This window comes from Canis lupus, chromosome 24, assembly GCF_048164855.1.
Source record: "Canis lupus baileyi chromosome 24, mCanLup2.hap1, whole genome shotgun sequence".
NCBI classification, from domain to species: Eukaryota; Metazoa; Chordata; class Mammalia; order Carnivora; family Canidae; genus Canis; species Canis lupus.
The window spans coordinates 42233713-42255765 of NC_132861.1; the positions used below are offsets into that span (position 1 = coordinate 42233713).

The 22053-nt window shown below is 40.0% G+C and overlaps 2 protein-coding genes across 6 annotated transcripts in view; one reads left to right on the forward strand and one right to left on the reverse strand.

Moving 5' to 3' along the window:
- Positions 1-938, reverse strand: part of SLC19A3 (solute carrier family 19 member 3) — a 37569-nt gene extending 36631 nt beyond the window's left edge. For 2 of the 3 annotated variants that reach the window (XM_072796534.1, XM_072796529.1), the window contains exon 1: positions 876-908. The gene's annotated coding sequence lies outside the window, so the exon portion shown is untranslated. Of the gene's footprint in view, positions 1-875 lie in introns of all 3 variants that reach the window. The other variant, XM_072796530.1, reaches the window with a different exon arrangement.
- A 2549-nt stretch (positions 939-3487) lies between these two features.
- LOC140616509 (uncharacterized) lies at positions 3488-7233 on the forward strand. 3 transcript variants are annotated; one of them, XM_072797151.1, is made up of 4 exons: positions 3488-4008; positions 4542-4704; positions 6044-6393; positions 6532-7233. In XM_072797151.1, exons 3-4 carry the CDS (start codon positions 6168-6170, stop codon positions 7053-7055), a joined length of 750 nt encoding a protein of 249 aa, XP_072653252.1. In that variant the 5' UTR covers positions 3488-4008; positions 4542-4704; positions 6044-6167; the 3' UTR covers positions 7056-7233. The 3 variants fall into 3 exon arrangements, with proteins under 3 accessions (XP_072653252.1, XP_072653254.1, XP_072653253.1); XM_072797153.1 differs by having other exon boundaries at positions 6568-7233; XM_072797152.1 differs by lacking the exon at positions 4542-4704.
- Positions 7234-22053: the final 14820 nt, after the last annotated feature.

Sequence of the window (22053 nt, forward strand, 5' to 3'; positions counted from 1 at the left end):
TTTAAGATTTTATTTATTTATTCATGAGAGACAGAGAGAGAGGCAGAGACATAGGCAAAAGGAAAAGCAGGTTCCCTGTAGGGAGCCTGATGAGAGACTCATCCCAGGAGCTTGGGGATCACGCCCTGAGCTAAAGAAAGAGGCTCAACCACTGAGTCACCCAGGGGTCCCCTCGGAGCAAATTCTTAAACGTGGATATACTAGATCAAAGGTTATCTATGTTTTGCTGATAAAAGCCACAAAATTGCCCTCTATAAAATGTTTATCAGTTATTTCCAGCCACTGCGTATGATGGTTTCTTTACATTCTGCAACCAACATTAGATATGATTAAAACAATGTTTTGTTAAAACAGTAGATGAGAAAAATTAATGTTTTTCTTACTAGTGAAGTTCACTGTGAAAAAAAGCCCAACTTTAAACATATATCATGAACGCCACGGAGCTTCAACAATGATTAATTTATAGCCAATTATTTTGAAGAAAATTTCTAAAAATTAAAGTATAACCCAATGCCATTGTCATGCCTAAAAATTAAAAATGCTTTTTTCTTCTTTTTTGTTTTTAAAGAGAAAAACAGAGAGAGAGAACGAGGGGGTGGGGGGTGGGACAGAGAAGAGAGAATCCCAAGCAGGCTCCACGTGGGGCCTACTGTGGGGCTCCATCTCACGACTCTGAGATCATGACTTGAGCCAAAATCAAGAGTTGGATACTTAACTGACTGAACCACCCAGGTGCTCCTAAGAATAATTTTTAATTAATATCTCTTAGTAATTAGTTATGCTCGTACTTCTCCAAATATCTTATTTTTAAAAACAGGGTTCTAAGAAGACTTATGTATGCAAGTGGTTGAAGCAACTCTACGGTCTTTTCTAACCTGCATTTCCCCTGCAGCCCTTGCAGTGTCTCCTTGGAATTTGTCTCTATGGTAGACTGAGTTAGTTGTCCACAGTGGAGTTCTGGAATTGGAAGACTGCACCCCCATGGAATCATTTAACACTCTGAATTTCCAGTAATCAGCTCTAGTGGCTTGCGACCATCCCCTATCTAGTATTAGGGTGCTAATAGGTGGCGTTGAATTCTTCAATCAAGAGGCATGTCATTCTCTTTGTCTCACTCTGTGTGATCTTGGCATCCATGGCTGGTCACTACTGATGTCCATGAATTCATTAGGGCTACATTTTCCTTCCCCTTCCATACCAGGACTCTGTCTGGAGAGCCAGATGTCCTCTTCTCACCTCTTTGGTTACTCTGGGGTACATTTTATTTAGGAAAGGCAGGATAAATGCCTGATTCTCTGCTCCCCCATTTTTAAAAGTCAATTTCAAAATAATGTGTTAATTTTCTGGCATCTTCCAAAGATGACTAATGAGGTTTTTTATATTTTTTCTGTTTTTATTATATACACATGTATTTAAATATATCTAATGCGTTTCAGTACATTGCAGTTGTTATTCTTTCTGATGTTCAAATGGTCCCCTCAGTGTGATTCCATTATGCTTTGTGACTTCTTGTTTTACAAGGTAACAAGATTTTGGGGGCTTATCTTGTGCATTTGATGACCTAAACCAGGAATCACTCATTTTTCAAGGAGCCCTGATTTATGGTTTTTTTTTCAAATGCCTGATTCTGTCCTTCGTATATTTTTTCCATATGGATTTGTAAGAACTCTATACATATGAAGATATTTATCTTTTGTCTGTCGATGAGCATATATAATTTTTCCAGTTCTTTTTTTATTTTTCCAGTTTTAAAAAAAAATTGGGACTTTGTTCATCTTGAGTTGTTGGCAGATGTTTAAATGTATAAATTCTATATATTAATTTTTTTCTTATGAGTTTTGGTCTTGGTGCTATACTAAGCACGACCTTCCACATTCTAAGAATATAAAATTATTCTCCCATAGTTTTTGAACTACCCTATGGTTTTAATTTATACTTCAAATAAAAAGTTTAAGTATTGAAATATCCTTATATAAATATTAAAATATAAAAAGATCCATCTGGAATTTTAGAGGATTTGGTGCGGTGTAAGGTTTTTACTTAAAAAAATTCACTTTTTATTTTACTATAGTTATGCATGATGTCACTATTGACAGAAACTAAAATAAGAATACATGGGACCTCTCTCCATAATACCTTTAAAACTATAAATCTACACAATTTTCAAAATAAGGAAAAAGTCATTTTTTTCTTTTGTTGTTGTTGGTATCCAAGTTTGTATTTCCAAACGGTTGGTTAAATGTACAGTTGCTTAGGTATCTTAGTGGTGAATATGAGGTAATGATAGAAATTACACACAAAAATAGCTACTATGTAGTCATTAAAAAGTTTCTAAAAACAGTTTCTAAAAGGCAAATATTTAATATAAGAGCAATTATATACAATTAAATGTTAAGTCAAAAATCAGAATAAGACATATATTTGTAATACTTTTCATTTTGTTGTATAAATACACAGAAAATAGCACCACTGTTATTAAAAGGGAAAGAGTAAAAAAAAAATAATAAAAAAAATAATAAAAAAAATAAAAATAAAAGGGAAAGAGTAGATTAACAATGACAAAATTCGGTGGGCACTACATTAATTAGCTGATCAAGTTTAACATCACCAGTAAGGGATAAACTGACATCACATACTTCTCAATGCCATGTTTTGAGGGGGCAAAAAAATCACCTGTATAGTATTCCTGTTTAACCTGAATTTGATCATGAGGGAAGAAACAGACAAATTCATTTTAAGGGTGATTTTGCAACAACAACAGACAAATTTATTTTAAGGGTGATTTTGCAGCAACAACTTTCCAGGAGAGAAATAAAATGTTGGAGGACCATTCTAGATTAAAGTCAACTTAAAATATATCTTTGGTTGGATCCAGGTTGAAAAATTATTAAAAATGTCAATATAAATTGCAAGGCATTCTTGGGATAGAGAAATTAAAGACTGTATATTGCACAGTAGCATGGACCACTATTGAGTTTCTTAAGTGTGAAAATTATGTGATAGTTTTGGAGGAGAAGATCCCTTTTTGGGAAATAGATGCTAATATTTTTAAGGGTGAAGTTTCATATTTGCAACTTATTCTCAAATGAGAAGGAGAGAGAAAAACTAAAACTCTGGCAAAATGTTCACCATTGGGTAGCGAGTGGTATATGGGATCTTTCTGCAATATTCTCACAACTTTTCCATAGGTTTATGATTCCCCAAAATAAAAATATTGGGAAAGAATAGAAATGTAGGAAAATAATGGAAGGAAATATAACGGAATGGTAGGAGTGGTTACTATAAGCAATGTTAACTTTCACCCTTATAATTTGCTGTATTTTGAACTTGTTTATAATGAGCTTACATTATTTTAAATTCAGGAAACAATGTTTTAAAAGAAGGAGGGAGTTATTACTCCATTTTCTCTATTTTTTCTTGCTGAATGTTCCCTGTCAGTTTCCATGATCTGAAGTCACACAGCAGGAGGACACAGGGAAGAAGTTAGGGCAGCAGTTCATGTCTCTGGGTGGCACCTCCTCACATGTTTGGCAAAGCGCTTTTACCAGTGGAGAGTGGAGTGATCCATACTTCTGGTGTGAATGTTTTTGGGGACAAGTTCCTTTCATGTGGGTGTGTTTCCTTAGAAATCTGAGGCACAGTGTAGGTCTAATTCCTTGATGAAAGAAGATCTTTTGAAAGGACCTATAAGAACTTGAAAACCTTCAGAGAACCAGCTTAGGGCGAATTATTTAATGAAACCCATAGATTGACCTAACTGGGCTATAAGAATTTCCTGATTGTTTCTCAAATTGCTTTACTTTCAACCCAAAGCCTGACAATACTGAATACTTTGGCCAATTGGAAGTTAGGCACCTGCATCCTGCAGAGCAACGAAGGCAGCCACGGTCATTGTCATGGTCACTATTTTGCCTGGACTCCCTCAGCCTCAGACCAGGGGCTGTTGTGTGTAGAAGAGACACAGTGAGTGGCCTGAAGCAGAAGACTACAGAGCACCACTCTCCTTGGGTATGAACACTCCTGGAGCATTAATACTTCTTGGGGGTGATGTCACAGCAACACTATGATGCTTGGTGGTGCTTCTGCCATTTAAAAGCCTGTGGGGGGCAGCCTGGGTGGCCAAGCAGTTTAGCACCGCCTTCGGCCCAGGGCCTGATCCTGGGGCCCCGGGATTGAGTTCCACATCTGGCTCCCTGCAGGGAGTTCACTTCTCCTTCTGCCTGTGTCTCTGCCTCTCTCTCTCTGTGCCTCTCAGGAATAAATAAATTAAAAAAAAATCTTAAAAAAAAGGCAAAAGCCATCTTGAATAATTAAAAAAATAAATAAACACCTGTGGGATTTCCATAGTTAGGTCTTTCTTCCTAATTCCTTTTGTACCCCCACAGGCACCCCACTCATGCACATCTTGTGATAACATCTTTCCCTTGACTGCGTGTTATATTCTGGGTACGTTTCTGTTCCCATAAACGATCTTGCTGAGCTCTCAAAACATCCCTTTAAGTTCATAGAGATCTCACTCTTTTTATTTTTTATTTTTTTAGATTTTATTTATTCATTTGCGAGGAGTGAGGAGCAAGGAGAGGCAGAGAGAGAAGGAGAAGCAGAGTCTCTGCTGGGCAGGAAGCCTGATGCAGGTCTGGATCCCAGGACCTGAAGATCATGATCTGAGCCTAAGGCAGATGCTTAACCACCTGAGCCACCCAGGTGCTCCTGGATCTCACTCTTTTTGACAGATGTGCAGTATTCTGTACTTCAGTATAGTAACAACATTTAATGAGACCTCAATGGCAGACATTTAGGTTTTTTCCTGTTCTTTAACTACACTGTAATGAATAGCCTTGACAATAATATGTCTTTGCTCCAGATGTGAAATCTCTGAGTTGAAAGGCATGTACTTTTTAAAAAAAAAAAAAATGCAGATTGCTAAATTGCCATCCTGAGAAATAGTATCACTTAGCATTCTCACCAATATTGTAGAAAAGCGACAGGTTTTCCATGCCCATGCCAACAGGTTGCTATTTATTTTTTAAAAATAGCTAGTGGGGACTGGGAAAAAGAGAACTGTTCAAGAGATTTTGAAGGCCCAACTTCCTAGTTATCCCTATCTGTGCTTATTTCACACAAACTCACGGTGGTGGTCCTGTGAGTATGATATCCTTTACCGAAAATCCTTTTTGCAAAGGAGATGACTGAGTTCACCTCAAAGCTTCATAGCACCAAAAGCTGATTTGTGTACATTTAATGTGAAAATAAAGTTCTGAGGAGCGGTATTAGGTTTTCCCGTAAGGGAATACTTAGGTTGTAGGCAGACCTGAGTTGGCTAAAAATCCATGAGGATTAATCTTTTGTGGTTAAAACCAAATTTTAAATTTAATTGGGGAGATTAACTTGTCAAAAAGATACCATTCCCAGGTCAAATTTAACTGGTATACAAAAATCTATGTTTTTGTGAAATTATTTTGCCTCAGAAGGAAAGTGGGTGGATGGTCGCAGTAGACATTCTGATGCCTGAGGTAGATTTTATCAAGCTCTCTGTGCGTGCTTAGCTATTATTGTCAGCTACCTTAAGACCTTTTTGGGAAAAAAAAATATTTCAAGTTACAATATAGATTCAAAACAGATAAAATACTGAAAAAAATGTAATGTTGATTAATAGAGGCCATCCATTACCAAAGCAGTTGACGTTCACAACAAATGTAGGCAACCCCTGCGGTGGGGCTCTTTCTGCCCCACTCCTTACATGCCCCTTTGCCCCCCCCTGAATGGTAACCACCAAATAAGAAGCTGATGTGAGACAGTATTTTAAGGATGACCTGGTATAGTTTATTAGAGATTGTTAGTATTATAGCTAGAAATACAAAGCAGCAACTGAGAAATCAGGAATCCATTGTACTTAGAGACAGGAAAGGCAGACGTTGATGGGCAACAGCGATGAACACAGAATCAAATGATCCTCCTGGTCGGAAGTCAGGGCTGCTGCGGGCTGCTCTTGAGGTGTTGGAAGGGCTCCCATCTTTTGGTTTAATTATTCCTTTTGCTTTAGACACTCTGGCGGTGTGAAGTCTTGAGCCACCCCAAGCAAAAAGAGAAGATGGAAAAACAAGGTCCCAGCACAGAGGGAAAGCGGTAGATGTCCCACAGCAGAGCAAGTAGCCAGGGAGCGACAGATGGGGGCCGGCTGGGGGCCCCACAACTACCCCTCCTGGGTCGGCCGCAGGGCCAGCACCTGCCAAGGGCAGCAGCCACCAGAGCTGCAGATGGAGGATCCAGATGTTCTCCACCTTTCCCCACTGGATGTCCCTGTACAAGACCTTGCTCGCAAAAAAGTGAAAACTCGCCCACACTTCAGAGTAGGAGATACTCAACCAGAGAAAAAACTCCCAGGAAGCTCAGGTGGCAGGGAGACAGTGGGAACAGGTAGATGGGATGGAGGGGAGCCTTAGCGAAGGCAGCAAGCGGACGGCCCAGCACACCTGCACACCATCCACCTAGGAGCAGCACTGCTTCTTGCAACAGCACTTCTGCTGGCAGCACTTCTGCTGGCAGCAGCCCTTCCCGCACCCACAGGAGCTGCACCCGCACGAGCTGCACCCGCAGGAGCGGCGGCAGCAGCAGACCACGGGGACACTGCAGCAGCCCCCACAGCAGCCGCAGCAGCAGGGGCAGCAGGACGAGCAGCAGCCCACCCGGTAGCACCTGCAGGTGGTACAGCTGCCCCCGCAGCCCCCGCAGCCTCCACAGCCTCCGCAGCTACTGCAGCCTCCGCAGCCTCCGCAGCCTCCGCAGCCTCCGCAGCCTCCGCAGCCACTGCTGCAGCCACCGCAGCCTCCACAGCCACAGCACCCCATGGTGTCAGTAGAGAGGACTCAGGACAGGTGAGGAGGGCGATCAGGAGAGGTCGAGGGGGGTCTGATGCCGCCTTCTGCTGGGGGACCCCCTTATATACCAGCACCACAAGTCAAGCCAGTGCCTTGTTTACCTGTCTTCCCAGTAAAGATCTCACGAGGCCTCTTCCACCCTTCCTTGTTGAAGTCGTGGTCAGTTATCCTTGCTAATTTTAACCTTCACTTGTCTCTTAAATCTATATCTGGGTTAGAACATACTTCTAAGAGGTGTGCGCCCATGAGAACGTAAGGGCATATCTGTTTTTTGCCCTGGGGCCTACCAGAGTGCCTGGGCCCTTGTAAGCATTCAACAGATAGCTGTTGAGTTACATAAATGCCTGAAATATTTAAGAACAATCTTTTATTATTATTATTATTATTATTATTATTATTATTATTATTATTAAAATTGTAACCGTGGGAATCTGAGTCTAGAAGCAGGTAAAAGTCCTGTGTTGCCATAGAAACCTCTTAGTCATCATGGGTTTCAAAAAAAAAAAAAAAACATTGCTTTGCTCTCTTCTGGGATTCATGGCACACTTCAATGTCACAAAAAAACTTTCTGAAAGAGCAGGTGAAAACCAGATTGAAAAGAGAAAAAGTAGACATCCCTAAAGGTATCATGTCTCCTCTTAAAACTCAGATATGCTTTTCCTGGCTCAGTGAGATTCTTGGTTCACAAGAATTGCCAGATCATTAAATTTCTTTTAAGGGGCATCCCTGGTAGCTCAGTGGTTTTTGCCGCCTTCAGCCCAGGGCCTATCCTGGAGACCCGGGATCGAGTCCCCTATCAGGCTCCCTGCATGGAGCCTGCTTCTCCCTCTGCCTGTGTCTCTGCCTCTCTCTGTCTCTCTGTGTATCTAATGAGAGACATTTTTAAATAAATGAATAAATAAATAAATAAATAAATAAATAAATAAATAATAAAATCTTAAAAAAAATAAAATTTCTTTTAAGAGTTGTGTAATGTCAGATGCTAAAGATATAATTTTGGGCAGCCTGCTCCTATGTCATCTGCCAAGAGTGAAGTTTCTGCTGTTGTTTGTTAAATAATTGAGGGGAAAAAAGTAAGAAAGGTTTCATCGAGAGGCTGGCTGTGTCAGGTTTAAGGCCAACCAAGACCAGGGGAATGTTTATTTGAGATGCTGGCTCTCCGGCTGGCTGCCTCTCCCACCCCCGAGAGCCTGCAGGTGTGATTCGGAGTCCCGAGAAGCATCTTCCTGCTGGACGATCATGAGAACCCGCTTAGTGGGGCTGCTCCAGACAACGCTCACAAGGGGACACCACCGACCACAGTCTGTGTGGGGGCCTATGCTGCAGCTTCTGGATGGGACACAACCCAGCCCTGGCAGGTCTGTGCTTCCCCCAGCTTGTGGGTGTCCCTGGATTCACCACGGGCACCTCTTTAACAGGCTTTCCTTTTCAAAGCTAGAGAAGGAAGACTTCGAATGCCCTCCCCTGATCTACTTCTCGTCAACCAGGAGGCTGTCGGGATTCTTCTGGTTTTCCATTTTGGTTGCCCAGCATCCTCGAGAGGCCCCGTGGTGGGCAGGGGAACCCCATGGAAGGTCTCCGATGGCTCCCGTCTGGGACACAAGCATCCTTGTCAGGCGCCTGGAACCCCTTTCCCTCCACTTTAGCCATCATTTTTCTACGTCTGGACTAAAGATGTAACACACAGCTCTTCCATTCATAGCAGAAAACTCAGAGGTCACTAAGGGCGCTGCTGTGCTAAAAATAGCAGTGTTACCATGGCAAGGGGCCCCAAGGAGGAAGTGAGGAGAGGTCTTGTGAGATTCTTCTGTGGAAATTGGGCTGAAAAATAAGGGGGGTGTCAGTATATAAGGGGGTCCCCCAGCAGAAGGCGGCATCAGACCTTCCTCGACCTCCTGATCGCCCTCCTCACCTGTCCTGAGTCCTCTCTACTGACACCATGGGGTGCTGTGGCTGTGGAGGCTGCGGTGGCTGCAGCAGTGGCTGCGGAGGCTGCGGAGGCTGCAGTAGCTGCGGAGGCTGTGGAGGCTGTGGAGGCTGCGGTGGCTGCGGGGGCTGCGGTGGCAGCTGTACCACCTGCAGGTGCTACCGTGTCAACTGCTGCCCCTGCTGTTCTGGCTGCTGTGGCTGCTGCTGCAGTGTCCCAGTGGTCTGCTGCTGCCGCCGCTCCTGCGGGTGCAGCTCCTGCGGGTGCAGCTCCTGCGGCTGCGGGAAGTGCTGCCAGCAGAAGTGCTGCCAGCAGACGTGCTGCTGCAAGAAGCAGTGCTGCTCCTAGGTGGCCGGTGTGCAGGTGTGCTGGGCCGTCCGCTTGCTGCCTTCGCTAAGGCTCCCCTCCATCCCATCTACCTGTTCCCCCTGTCTCCCTGCCACCTGGGCTTCCTGGCACTTTCTCCCTTGGTTCTCATCCTCTGGGTTTAGGTGACTTTTGCCATTGTAAAAAATAGTCATGTGGCCTTTTTTTACACTGCCATCCAAGAAAAAAAGCTGGAGAACATTGATCACTGAGCTCAGCAATCCCGACTTCTAGCGTCTTCTCTTCTTCACATTTTTTTTTCTATCTAGACATGAAGTCTTTTTCTATTTACCATATTTACCATAAACGTTCTGTCCTTTCTGTGGCCACAGAAGCTTTCAAGATGCTCTCCTAAAAATCTCTTAATAAACTCCAAAAATAAACTCTGAACAGTTGTTATTGTTTTATTCTTAGAGCTATCGTCATTAAGCTAACACTCATTATGTTCCTCCACGGGTTCGGGCTGTCAATACACAAATAATTATGTCTTGTGTGATTGCAATCTAGTCATACACAAATAACCACCAACACAAGGCAGAAAAATAAACACGTCAAAAGGCCTCGATGTGGTGTGTGGTGGCAGGAGGGAGTCCACACGGCTGGATGGGGAATGAGTATAAAGGACTGGGAGAGTGTCAAGAAAGACATGACATTTTGGGGTGTGTTTTAAAGAATTAGTGAAGTTTTGACAGGTGGAGATGATTGGGGGCAGATATATCAAGAAAGACAAAAAAGTGAGGGATGGGAAAGTTTAAGACATATATGGGAGCCTGCAAGCTGCGACTGTGACCGAGGTACAGAGTCTATGAGCACGGTTGGAGATAAGCAACGACAAGACCAGGCCTACAATTGATAGAGACAGCAAGGACTAGCATTTGCATTGCTTTTAAAAGTTAGGCATTCTAAGAACTTACAGGTTTTGATGGAAGCCATATTATTACGCCCAATGAACAGAAAGAGAGGTCAAGTAACTTGTTTAAAGCACATGGTTGGGGGCACCTGGGTGGCTCAGTGGTTGAGCATCTGCCTTTGGCTCAGGTCATGATCCTGGGGTCCTGGGATCAAGTCCTATATCAGGCTTTCCGCGGGGAGCCTGCTTCTCCCTCTCCCTATGTTTCTGCATCTCTCTCTGTGTCTCTCATGAATAAATATCAAAATCTTAAAAAAAAAAAATCCCATGGATGTTGCTGGTGGAGCTCTGATGTACCACAATGCTACAGGCTGGTGGTTTCTGGCTGGAGCTGTTTAACGGCAACATACAGAGTTAACTGGCTCGTGGAGAGAGCTGAAGCTATGTCAGCAATCCTGGGAAAGACAAGGAGGACCTGATACGACAGCAAATGGAAGCAGCAAGTGTATTTGTGAGCAATAGAGCACAATGCGAAACCCACCACGCGAGGGCCATGTCTGCAATCACAAGACAGGCAAGACACCAATGGCGATTGCTATGGAATGAATAATGCACCGCTTCCCCCCCTTCATGTGTGGAAGCCCTAGCTCCCAGTGTGATGCTTTTTGGAGATTCTGTCTTTGGGAGGTCATTAGGTTTAGATAAGGTCCTGAGGGTGTGACCTCAAGATGGGATCAGTGCCTTCACAAGAAGAGGAAGAGACACCGGAGTTCTCTCTCTCTCTCTCTGCCATGTGAAGGTACAGCAAGAAGGTGGGCATTTGCAAGTCAAAATAGAGCTCTCACCAGAGCCCAACCACACCAGCACCCTGATCTCAGACTTCCCAGACTCCAGAACTGTGAGGAAATAAATCTTTGTTGTTTAAGTCACTGGGTCTATGGTCTTTTGTTATGGCAGCCTTGGATAATACAGTGATGGAAGGATACATAGGGATGTCTATTCCTGTTTCTGAGAGATTTGAGATACTGTATAAGACGGCCTGTTTTGAAATTCATGTTAAATATGGTCAACAAATGGGTGAGGAACTGACCATTTCCTTTAAGGTTATTTGTTTACTCTGTAAGGTGACGAGGTCAAGGGACTCGAAAACAATGAAAAAAAGCCATCCAACCACACGGTAAATTCTCTCATACATCACCTCGATCCTGTTCACAGTGTTAATATGTATTTATCTATTTATTTGAGGAGGGGGCACAGATGGAGAGAGAATCCCAAGCAGTCTCCACACCCAGCATGGAGCCACTCACAGGGCTCAATCCCATGACCCTGAGATCATGCCCTGAAACCAAGAGTCGGACTCTCAAATGACTGAGCCACCCAGGCACCTTATTATTAGGCACCTTATTTATTCTATTCCCTCAGCATTTATTTTATTTTGTGAAGTCGCACATTTCCTTGATTTGCCAACCTAAAAAGATCTAGACTTGAAAAAATTGTCTTTTTGGTCTACTTATCTAATCTTGATCTTTCACATTCATTTTTCTAAGAAGACTATTTGGATTCAGATTGTAGACCAAAAATATGCTTTGTGTGGATCACGAGGCTTGGCACACATTACAGTTTGCTAATATTATTAGAATGAGTAGATGCTAATTATAACATGTACATAGCCTATATGTTTTATATATTTACATATTACTCATATTTAACGTTTATTTATATCATATGTGTTATGTCACGAGTTATACATATATTTTATGTATACATATCAGGTTATGTAGGTATCATATGTTACACACAATATTTACACACTTACATATATACACACATACACATGCCTATGCACTCAAATTCTGAATTTTATGACTCAACACATGATTTTTTTTCTTCATTAATTTGTAAAATCTAGGGATTTGTGAAGCTATGTTCTTAAATACATTTGTTTCCATGAAGGCTTGCCTCCGTCTCCTTCTGTCTGTTCCTTCCTGATCTTTGGGTCATCTGTGACTCCTGGGACTTTACCCTCTGTGGATCCTATGATCCAGGTTATCACAGCTTGGACTGTTACCATTCAAAAGACCTTTGGTCACTTCAAAGCAGCCAAAGCAAAGACATAGGAATCTGCAGTGTATACTTATATATGGAATGTCCTGAATTGTGTGTTTATTGGCTGTGTGGGGATAAGGAAGGTGAACATCAGTGAGAGGCTGGGAGTGTGCTGGGAAGGATAGACAGGTAGACCATGATGGTTCACTCAGCTTGCCTTTCAATGTTGGAAAAGTAAGATTTGGTGTATTTTAATTTTTTCTTTGGACCTGACTTCTGGCTCTCTTTGCTGTTAGAGGTTAAATGCACTGTTTTGATAAAGATGCCTGAAGTTAAAACAGAGCCTACTGACTTCTATTTAATCTGTGATTCGGGTTCTCTCAACATGAGTGTCTTCGCACCTTGGCAAGACCCTCAAGTAATAGCATGGTGCCTTAAATGTCTCCTACATTTTCAATTGATTAAAAAAATATATATATGTATATTTAAGATTCTTATTTATTTATTCCGAGAGAAACAGAGACATAAGCAGAGGGAGAAACAGTCTCCTCTGAGGGGAGCCCAATGTGGGACTTGATCCCCCGGACTCTGGGATCATGACCTGAACTGAAGGCAGGCACTCAACTGCTAAACCATCCAGGCATCCCCAAAAGTTATCTTCTGAATCTACTTCTTGGGATCCCTGGGTGGTGCAGCGGTTTGGCGCCTGCCTTTGGCCCAGGATGCGATCCTGGAGACCCAGGATCGAATCCCACGTCGGGCTCCCTGCATGGAGCCTGCTTCTCCCTCTGCCTGTGTCTCTGCCTCTCTCTCTCTCTCTCTGTGACTATCATAAATAAATAAATAAATAAATCTACTTCTTGTGTGTGCACTTAACACACTTTGGATAAAACGTTAAATGGGTCTCACAGCTTTCTCTGCCTGACTTTAGTTGGGAAGAAGCTTAGAGTCAACTTTTCTGTCTAATTCCGGTGTTGAGCAGGACTGCATCATGTCTGTTTTCCGGTATTAATCTTTCCTCTTAGTGTGATTCACATAGCTCAGTACTCCCTTGCCATCACATTTTAACTCTTTATTATTCTGGGTGTTTTTTGTAAGCCCTCTCAAGTCCTTTGTGAAATCAAGTGGAGTATAAATCAGCAAGCAAGAAAATAATCAAACAAAAGCCACTGGCACTTCAGCCAAGTAAAATGTTGGTAGTTACTTGTCCTTGCTGGAACTTCCCAGAGCTCCTACTGGTCCTAGGTGGTTCCTACTGGTCCACCCTGAGCCATTATCTTCCTTATAGGAAAAATGCATACCTTATGAAAAGCCTTTCTTTATGTGAATTTCCACTCTTCTTCCATCTACTTTATTTTGAGGCATAGTGAAAAATGGACCCAATAATTTCTCCAAACACTAAATTGTGCATAATGCCAAAGAGAGTCAGGTAAGATTGAAAGAGAAGAATTTCACCAGTACCATGATAAATGACCTTTTATCTTGTCCAGAGAGGTAGATTTTCATAGTCCTACCTTGTGGAGATTCAGATGCCATGTTTTCAATGATCCATGCAAATTACTCTTCTTAAACGTAGGCATCTTTTTTCATATATTTTAAATGGTTCTTGTCTCATCCCACTTAGCTATGTCTCAAAGCCATATTTGCTAGTGAAGACTTTTGATTAGGGTCCATTCAAATGGAGGAGAAAAATTGTTTGACCAAAGGCCCCCAAGACACAACGATGACCTCCTGTGCTATTTGATTGGAGGTGTAACCTTCTGTCTCTGTGTCTTCGTATGCTATGATCAGTCTCCAAAAGCCAAATTACAACTCTGTAATGTTTTTTCATCCCTGTTTTGCTGAGACTGCTTTTGGAGCTATCAAACCCAAATTAGAGATATCTCTCTCTCTCTTTTTTTAAAGACTTTATTTATTCATGATAGACACACAAAGAGAGGCAGAGACATAGGCAGAAGGAGAAGCAGGCTCCACGCAGGGAGCCTGACATGGGACTTGATCCCGGGACTCCAGGATCACACCCTGGGCCGAAGGCAGGTGCCAAACTGCTGAGCCACCCAGGGATCCCCCAAATTTGAGATTTCTTAAGACTTCACAATGTCCTTTTTCTGAATGAAACTCACTCCTGACTTTGCTCCTTCTTTTCTTTCCTTGTTAATCTTCCATTCATATTTCTGTACTTGAAAAAAAATCATATATATGTATATATATACATATATATGTGGCAATAAAGTGGTACATAACTAATACAAGAAAAAGTGTTTAGAAAACTTTTTGGATAATGAAAAATAAAGCTTTATTAGTTTTTTAAAATAGCTTATTATGTGTATATCTCCACAATCACATTGTCACTGCATACTCTGCATTCAAAAACAACTCTTTTCATTGGATGTTTTTTGGTGAAGGCTCTGATGAGAACAACGTTTCTTGACATGTTAGGGATTCCCTGAGCACTAATTACACTTTTTAGTCTAAATTTTACAAAAAGGGACACTTAACCCATCCCAGAGCCAGAAGTTTTCTGCAGCATCAGATGCCGATTCCTTCATCTGCATACAGGTGAGCAGGGATGCTGTGTGTCCTGGTGCTAATTTATGAGGGGCAGTTGGCTGAAGTCCAGGAGAGGGTCTTGAAGGATTAGCCTGAAGCAACAGGTGAGGAAGATCAAGGTTGATGTTGGTGTCCTCCCTCCTGTCCCTATTCTGTGCCTTAGGTTGGTGGCGGCGGTGCAGGGGGCTCATGTTTCCACCTGTGTTCAGTGACTCATGCATCCCCTTTCTTTTTCAAAACCTGCTCTCAGGAAATATTGGATAACAGAAGTCACTCCTTAAAAGTTGAAAGTGACTAGTCCCACACAAAGTTTCATTTAATATTTTCACTGGGAACAGTTTACCTTTGCAGGAATGTTGACTGTGATTACTAGTTGTGGCTGAAGCACTTTTATGACGTTTCGCACAAGTTCTGGTCTAGAGAGGAAAGCTGCCTACGTAAATAGCACACAGAGTGTTAATCCGTTTAAATAATAATCATGCAAAATTAGAGTTAAGAGTTAATGGCACACTAGATAATCATCCACCATTTTTGCGCTGAACTTTTGGCACATAGCACAAGAGAGTAGAGTGCACCAGATTCAGAAAAGGGCAAAGTTTAATAATTGGTTGTAATGCACCTTGATAGCCATTTCCCCAGGCTCTGTTTTCCTAGCAGGGAAAATGATATCTTAAATGTTTAACACTGTTTGATAGCTACTGTTCTTTGTCTTCAAGAGATGGGATATTTGGCTAAGTGTGTGCACTTTAAATCAAACAGTGATAATTACTGTAGAAGATCTTTCTTTCTTTCTTTCTTTCTTTCTTTCTTTCTTTCTTTCTTTCTTTCTTTCTCTTCAGCCTCTTGCATCTCACTTATGTATAGAGAACATTACTGAAGTGGAATCATCGTGAGGACAGATTAAAATAGGTTGGATCCTACAAGAAGAAAGCCAAGGCCTTTTCTTTCTCCCCAATTCTTTGGGAATTCACAGGTAATTATTAGAAAGGGAAGAGATGAAGAGGTCGGCCATACTCCAATGTGGAGAGTGCTGGAGAGACAGGAGGGTAAAAATGTTTAGGATGTAAAAACCTGGCTTCTATAAATTGCTTCCCACTTTTGAGCTCTGCTAAGAGGTTGCAGTAAACATTCATATCTTATTTTGTCCTGGATAATGTGATTCTGCTAAGACAGGCCATAGGGCAATGCTGCCTAACAAAGAATGTACACATCTATCTGTCTACCACTCTATCTAAACCTATGTTGATTTTATATCACAAAAGTAAATCATGGTAATGGAGGACCAGTAATGGACAAAGTAAAAAGCAAAAGTCCACTGTGAATCTCATCACTTAAATAAAATCACATTTACATTTGGTAGCTACACTCAGTAATTTTTTCTACACATATACTAACATGTAGTTAATATGGGCAAAATGAGACTAAGCTCTACATACTTTTATGCACCTTCCCTTTTTCACTTGTTTAGTACTGCTCTCCAAATCTTAGGAATTCTTGCAAAGTTTTCCATCTTACAGATTTACTACAGTTGTTTTTATTTTTAATTTATTTTTATTTTTTATTGAATTTTTGCATTGTATTTACCTATATATAAGCTCCATATTCAGTCATGTATTCTCTTTGTTTATTTTTTAAATATTTAAAATTTTTTTATTGGAGTTCAATTTGCCAACATATAGCATAACACCCAGTTCTCATCCCACCAAGTGCCCCCCTCAGTCACCCCAACCCCCCACTCACCTCCCCTTCCACCACCCCTAGTTCATTTCCCAGAGTTAGGTGTCTCTCATGTTTTGTCACCCTCACTGATATTTTCACTCATTTTCTCTCCTTTCCCTTTATTCCCTTTCACTAATTTCTATATTCCCCAAATGAATGAGACCATATAATGTTTGTCGTTTTCATGATTGACTTATTTCACTCAGCATAATACCCTCCAGGTCTCTCCACCTCGAAGCAAATGATGGGTATTTGTCGTTTCTAATGGCTGAGGAATATTCCATTGTAAACATAGACCACATCTTCTTTATCCATTCATCTGTCGATGGGACACCGAGGCTCCTTCCACAGTTTGGCTATTGTGGACATTGTTGCTAGAAACATTGGGGTGCAGGTGTCCAGCATTTCACTGCATCTGTATCTTTGGGGTAAATCCCCAGTGGTGCAATTGCTGGGCCATAGGGCAGTTCTATTTTTAACTCTTTGAGGAACCTCCACCCAGTTTTCCAGAGTGGCTGCACCAGTTCACATTCCCACCAACAGTGCAAGAGGATTCCCTTTTCTCCGCATTCTCTCCAACACTTGTGGTTTCCTGTTTTGTTAATTTTCCGCATTCTCACTGGTGTGAGGTGGTATCTCATTGTGGTTTTGATTTGTATTTCCCTGATGGCAAGTGATGCGGAGCATTTTCTCATGTGCTTGTTGGCCGTGTCTATGTCTTCCTCTGTAAGATTTCTGTTCATGTCTTTTGCCCATTTCATGATTGGATTGTTTGCTTCTTTGCTTTAATATGTTTTTAAAACTTTGTCACCATTATTGGTCATTTAGTTGGTGTCCAATTTTTTGATATTGTAAACAGGGCTGCAATGAGCATCCTTGAACATAGGGACATAAAGATTCTACTATAAATTACCTTTTAAAAATAGTAAAAGACTCTTATGATCCTTTGTATTTCTATGTTATTAGTTATAACAACTCCTCTTTCATTTCTGATTTTATTTACTTGAGGCCACTCTCTTTTTTCTTTATGAGTCTGGCTAAAGGTTTGCCAATTTTCTTTATCTTTCCAAACAACCAGCTATTAGTTTTATTGATCTTTTCTGTTGTTTTTTAGTCTCTATTTCATTTATTTCTGTCCTGATCTTTGTTATCTCTTTCCTTCTACTAACTTTGGGCTTCGTTTGTTCTTCTTTTTCTCATTCCTTGAGGTACAAAGTTACATTGTTTATTTGAGATTTTTCTTGTTTCTTGATGTGGACATTTATTGCTATGAAATTCCCTCTTAGAATTCCCTCTTAGCTTTTGCTGAATATCACAAGTTTTGGTGTATTCCATTTCCATTTCCATTTCCATTTGTCTTAAGGTCTCTTTGGTTTCTTCTTTGACCCATTGGTTGTTCAGTAACATGTTGTTTAATGTTCACATATTTGTGAATTTTCTTGTTTTCTTCATTTCTAGTTTTATACCATTGTGGTCAGAAAAGATGTTTTTTTTTTTAATTTTTATTTATTTATGATAGCCACAGAGAGAGAAAGAGAGGCGCAGAGACACAGGCAGAGGGAGAAGCAGGCTCCATGCACCGGGAGCCCGACGTGGGATTCGATCCCGGGTCTCCAGGATCGCGCCCTGGGCCAAAGGCAGGCGCCAAACCGCTGCGCCACCCAGGGATCCCCAGAAAAGATGTTTGATATAATTTCAGTACTCTTAAATTTATTAAGACTTGTTTTGTGGCCTAACATATGATCCATCCTGGAGAATGTTGCATGTACACTTGAAAAAAATGTATTCTCTTGCTTTTGGTTAGACTATAATTTATACATCTATTAAATTCATCTGGTCCAATGTGTCTTTTAAGGCCAATGTTTCCTTATTAATATTCTGTTTGTATGATCTACCCAGTGATGTTAATGAGGCATTAAAATCCCTTACTATTGTATTGCTAACTAATTCTCCCTTTAGGTCTATTAATATTTGCTTTATATATTTAGGTGCTCTTATGTTGGGTATATAATATTTACCAATGTTATACCCTCTCATTGGATTGACCTCTTTATGACTATGTAGTGCCCATCTTTGTCTCATTACTGTTTTTGTATCAAAGTTTATTTTATCTGATATAAGTATAGCTATTCCAGCTTTCTTTTGGTTTCCATTTGCATGAAATATCTTTTTCTATCCCTTAACTTTCAGTCTGTATGTGTCCTTTCATCTAAAATGAGTCTCTTGTAGGCAGCATATAGATGAGTCTCATTTTTTTTTAATCGATTCGACCACTTTATGCCGTTTGATTGAGTTAAACTAATTATTGATAGGTATGTACTTACATTCTGTTACTTGTTTTCTGGCTATTTTTATAGCTTTCTATTCCTTTCTTCTCTTGCCCTCTTCCTTTGTGATTTGATTTCTTTTCTTTTCTTTTCTTTTCTTTTCTTTTCTTTTCTTTTCTTTTCTTTCTTTCTTTCTTTCTTTCTTTCTTTCTTTCTTTCTTTCTTTTTTTTTTAAAGAATGTAAGAGTAGGTGGGAAGGGCAGAGGGAGAGAAAGAATCCTAAGGAGGTTCCATGCCCAGCCTGGAGCCTGTTGTGGAGTTCAATCTCATGACCTTGAGATCATGACCTGGGCTGAAATCAAGAGTTGGACCCCAACCGACCGAGCCACCCAGGCTTCCCTGTTGCTTTTCTTTAGTTATATATGCTTATATTCTTTTTTCTTTAATCTTTATGTATTTACTATAGACTTTTGCTTTGTGGTTCCCACAAAGTTTACATATAGTAATTTATATCTAAAACTATTTTAAATTGATAACAATTTAAATTTGAAATGAAAGAGACATTGCAACTGATACCACAGAAACACAAAGGATAATTAGAAGCTTCCATGAACAATTATATACCAGCAAATTGGACAATCTAGAAGCAAGGGATAAATTCCTAGAAACATACAACCTCAAAGACTGAACCGTAGTGAAAAAGGAAATCTGAGCTAGTAAAGAGATTAAATCTGTAATCAAAAACCTTACAACACACCAAAGTCCAGACCACATGGCTTCACTGGCAAATACTATCTCACATTTAAAGAATTAATGCCTTCTCAAAACTCTTCGAAGAAATGGAAGAGAAGGGAACTCTTCCAAATTCATTTTATGATGCCACCATTAGTCTGATACGCAAACCAGACACGGATACCACAAGAAAATTATAGGCCAATATCCCTGATGAACACAGATGCAAAAATCCTCAACAAAATGGTAGCAAACCAAATTTAACAATACATTAAAAAGATTATACTAGGCCTAAAACTAATATAAGATTTTATGTCAACTACACTTCAATTTAAAAAATGGGATATAAAAAATGTACTATGCACCATGATCAAATGGGATTTATTTCAGAGATGCAAGAATGGCTTGACATCTGCAAATCATTAACAAAATGAAGAATAATTATATGATCATCTTAATAGATGCAAGAAAAGCATTCAACAAAATTTAGCTTCTATTTATGATTAAAACTCTCAACAAAGTGGGTATAGAGGGAAAGAACCTCAACATAATAAAGGCCATATATGACAATCCCACAGCTGACATAATAATCAATAGTGAAAAATTTAAAGCCTTTACTCTAAGACCAGGAACAAGACAAGGATACCTACTCTCACTACTTTTTTTTTTTTTTAAAAAACATAACATAGAGATAAAAAGAAATAAAAGGCATCTAAACTGGAAAGAAAGAAGCAAAATTATCACAACTTACAGATGACATAATATTATATATAGAAAAAAATATTATATATAGACACCCTAAAGACTCCACCAAAAAAACTGTTGGAACTAACAAATAAATTCAGTAAAATGCCACATACAGAATCAATATACAAAAATCTGATGTTTCTATACACTGAAAATGAACTATCAGAAAGAGAAATAAATAAAAACAATCCCACTCACAATTGCATCAAAAATAATAAAATGCCTAGGAATATATTTAACAAAAGAGGTGAAAGATCTGTATATTGAAAACTCTTAAGATACTATTAATAGAAGTTGAAGACACAAATAAATGGAAAGATATTCTGTGGTCATTGATTGGAAGAACCAATGCTGTTAAAATGTCAGTACTACCCAAAGCAAGCTACAGATTCAGTAAAATCAAAATATCAGTGGCATTTTCCACAGAAAGAACAAATAATCCTAAAATTTCCAAGAAGCCACAAAACCGCCCCAACTTGTCAAATATCTTGAGAAAGAAGAGAAAGAAAGACAAAGCTGAAGGTATCATGCTGTCTGATTTCAAACTATGTTATAAATGTCAAAGTTATCGTAATTAAACAGTATGATATTGTTCATAAAAAGATCAGACCCGTTGATCTACGGAACAGAATATGGAGTCCAGAAATAAATATGTGCATATATGGTCAATTAACTTAAGACAAAGGAACCAAGAATATGCAATGGGGAAGGGACAGCCTCTTCAATAAATGATATTGGAAAACCGAACAGCTACATGCAAAAGAAGAAAACTAGACCACTATCTTATGCCATATACAGAAGTAAACTCAAGATGGATTAAAAACTTGGACGTAAGATCTGCAACCATAAGAATTCTGGAATAAAACATAGGTAGTAAGCCCCTTGACTTAGGTTTTGGTGGTGATTATTTGAATCAGACACCAAAAGCAAAAATAAACAAGTGGGACTACCTCAAAATAAAAATCTTCTCCACCGCTAAGGAAACTAGCAACAAAATGAAAAGGCAATCTACTGAGAGCAAATATTTGCAAGTTGTATATCTGATAAGGGAGTGATATCCAAAATATATATATAAAAAAAATCCAAACAATCCAATTGAAAAATGGGCAGAAGACCTGAACAGATATTTTTCCAAAGAAGACATACAGATAGATGGACAAGGTACATGAAAAGATGCTCATAAGCCATTATATCCTTAATCACCAAGGAAGTGAAAATCAAAGCCACAATGAGCTATTACCTCACACCTATCAGAATGGCTGTTATCAAGATGACAAGAAACAACAGATGTTGGGAGGATGTAGAGATAAGGGAACCCTCCTGCACTATTGGCGGCGAGCTAATGCAGCCACTCTGGAAAACAGTATGGAAGCTCTTCAGAATATTATAAATAGAAATATCATATGATCCAGTAATCTCACTACTGGGTATTTACTCAAAGAATACAAAAACACTTAGTCATTTAAAAAATTGGATTATTTGTTTTTGGATGTTGGGTTGTAGCAATTCTTTACATATTTTGGATACTAACACTTTATCTGATATGTTATCTGTAAATATCTTCTATTCATATGTTGCATTTTAATTTTATTGATTGTTTCCTTCACTGTGCAGACACTTTTTATTTGGATGCACTCCCAATGCTTTATTTTCACTTTTATTTCCCTTGCCTCTGGAGATACATCTAGAAAAAAATGTTGCTACAACCAATGTCAGAGAACTTACTGACTGTGTTCTCTTCTAGGATTTTCACGGTTTCAGGTCTCACATTTAGGTCTTTAATTTATTTTGAGTGTATTTTTGTGTATGGTGTGAGAAAGTGGTTCAGTTTCATTCCTTTGCATGTAGCAGTCCTCTTCTTCTTTTCTTGAAAGGAGAGTGAAAAGGAATTCATGCCTACCTTAAATCCATGACGCTGGTCTGTGCTTAGATCCTTCCTTTGTGGCTCAGCATAATTCCCTGAGCTTCTAA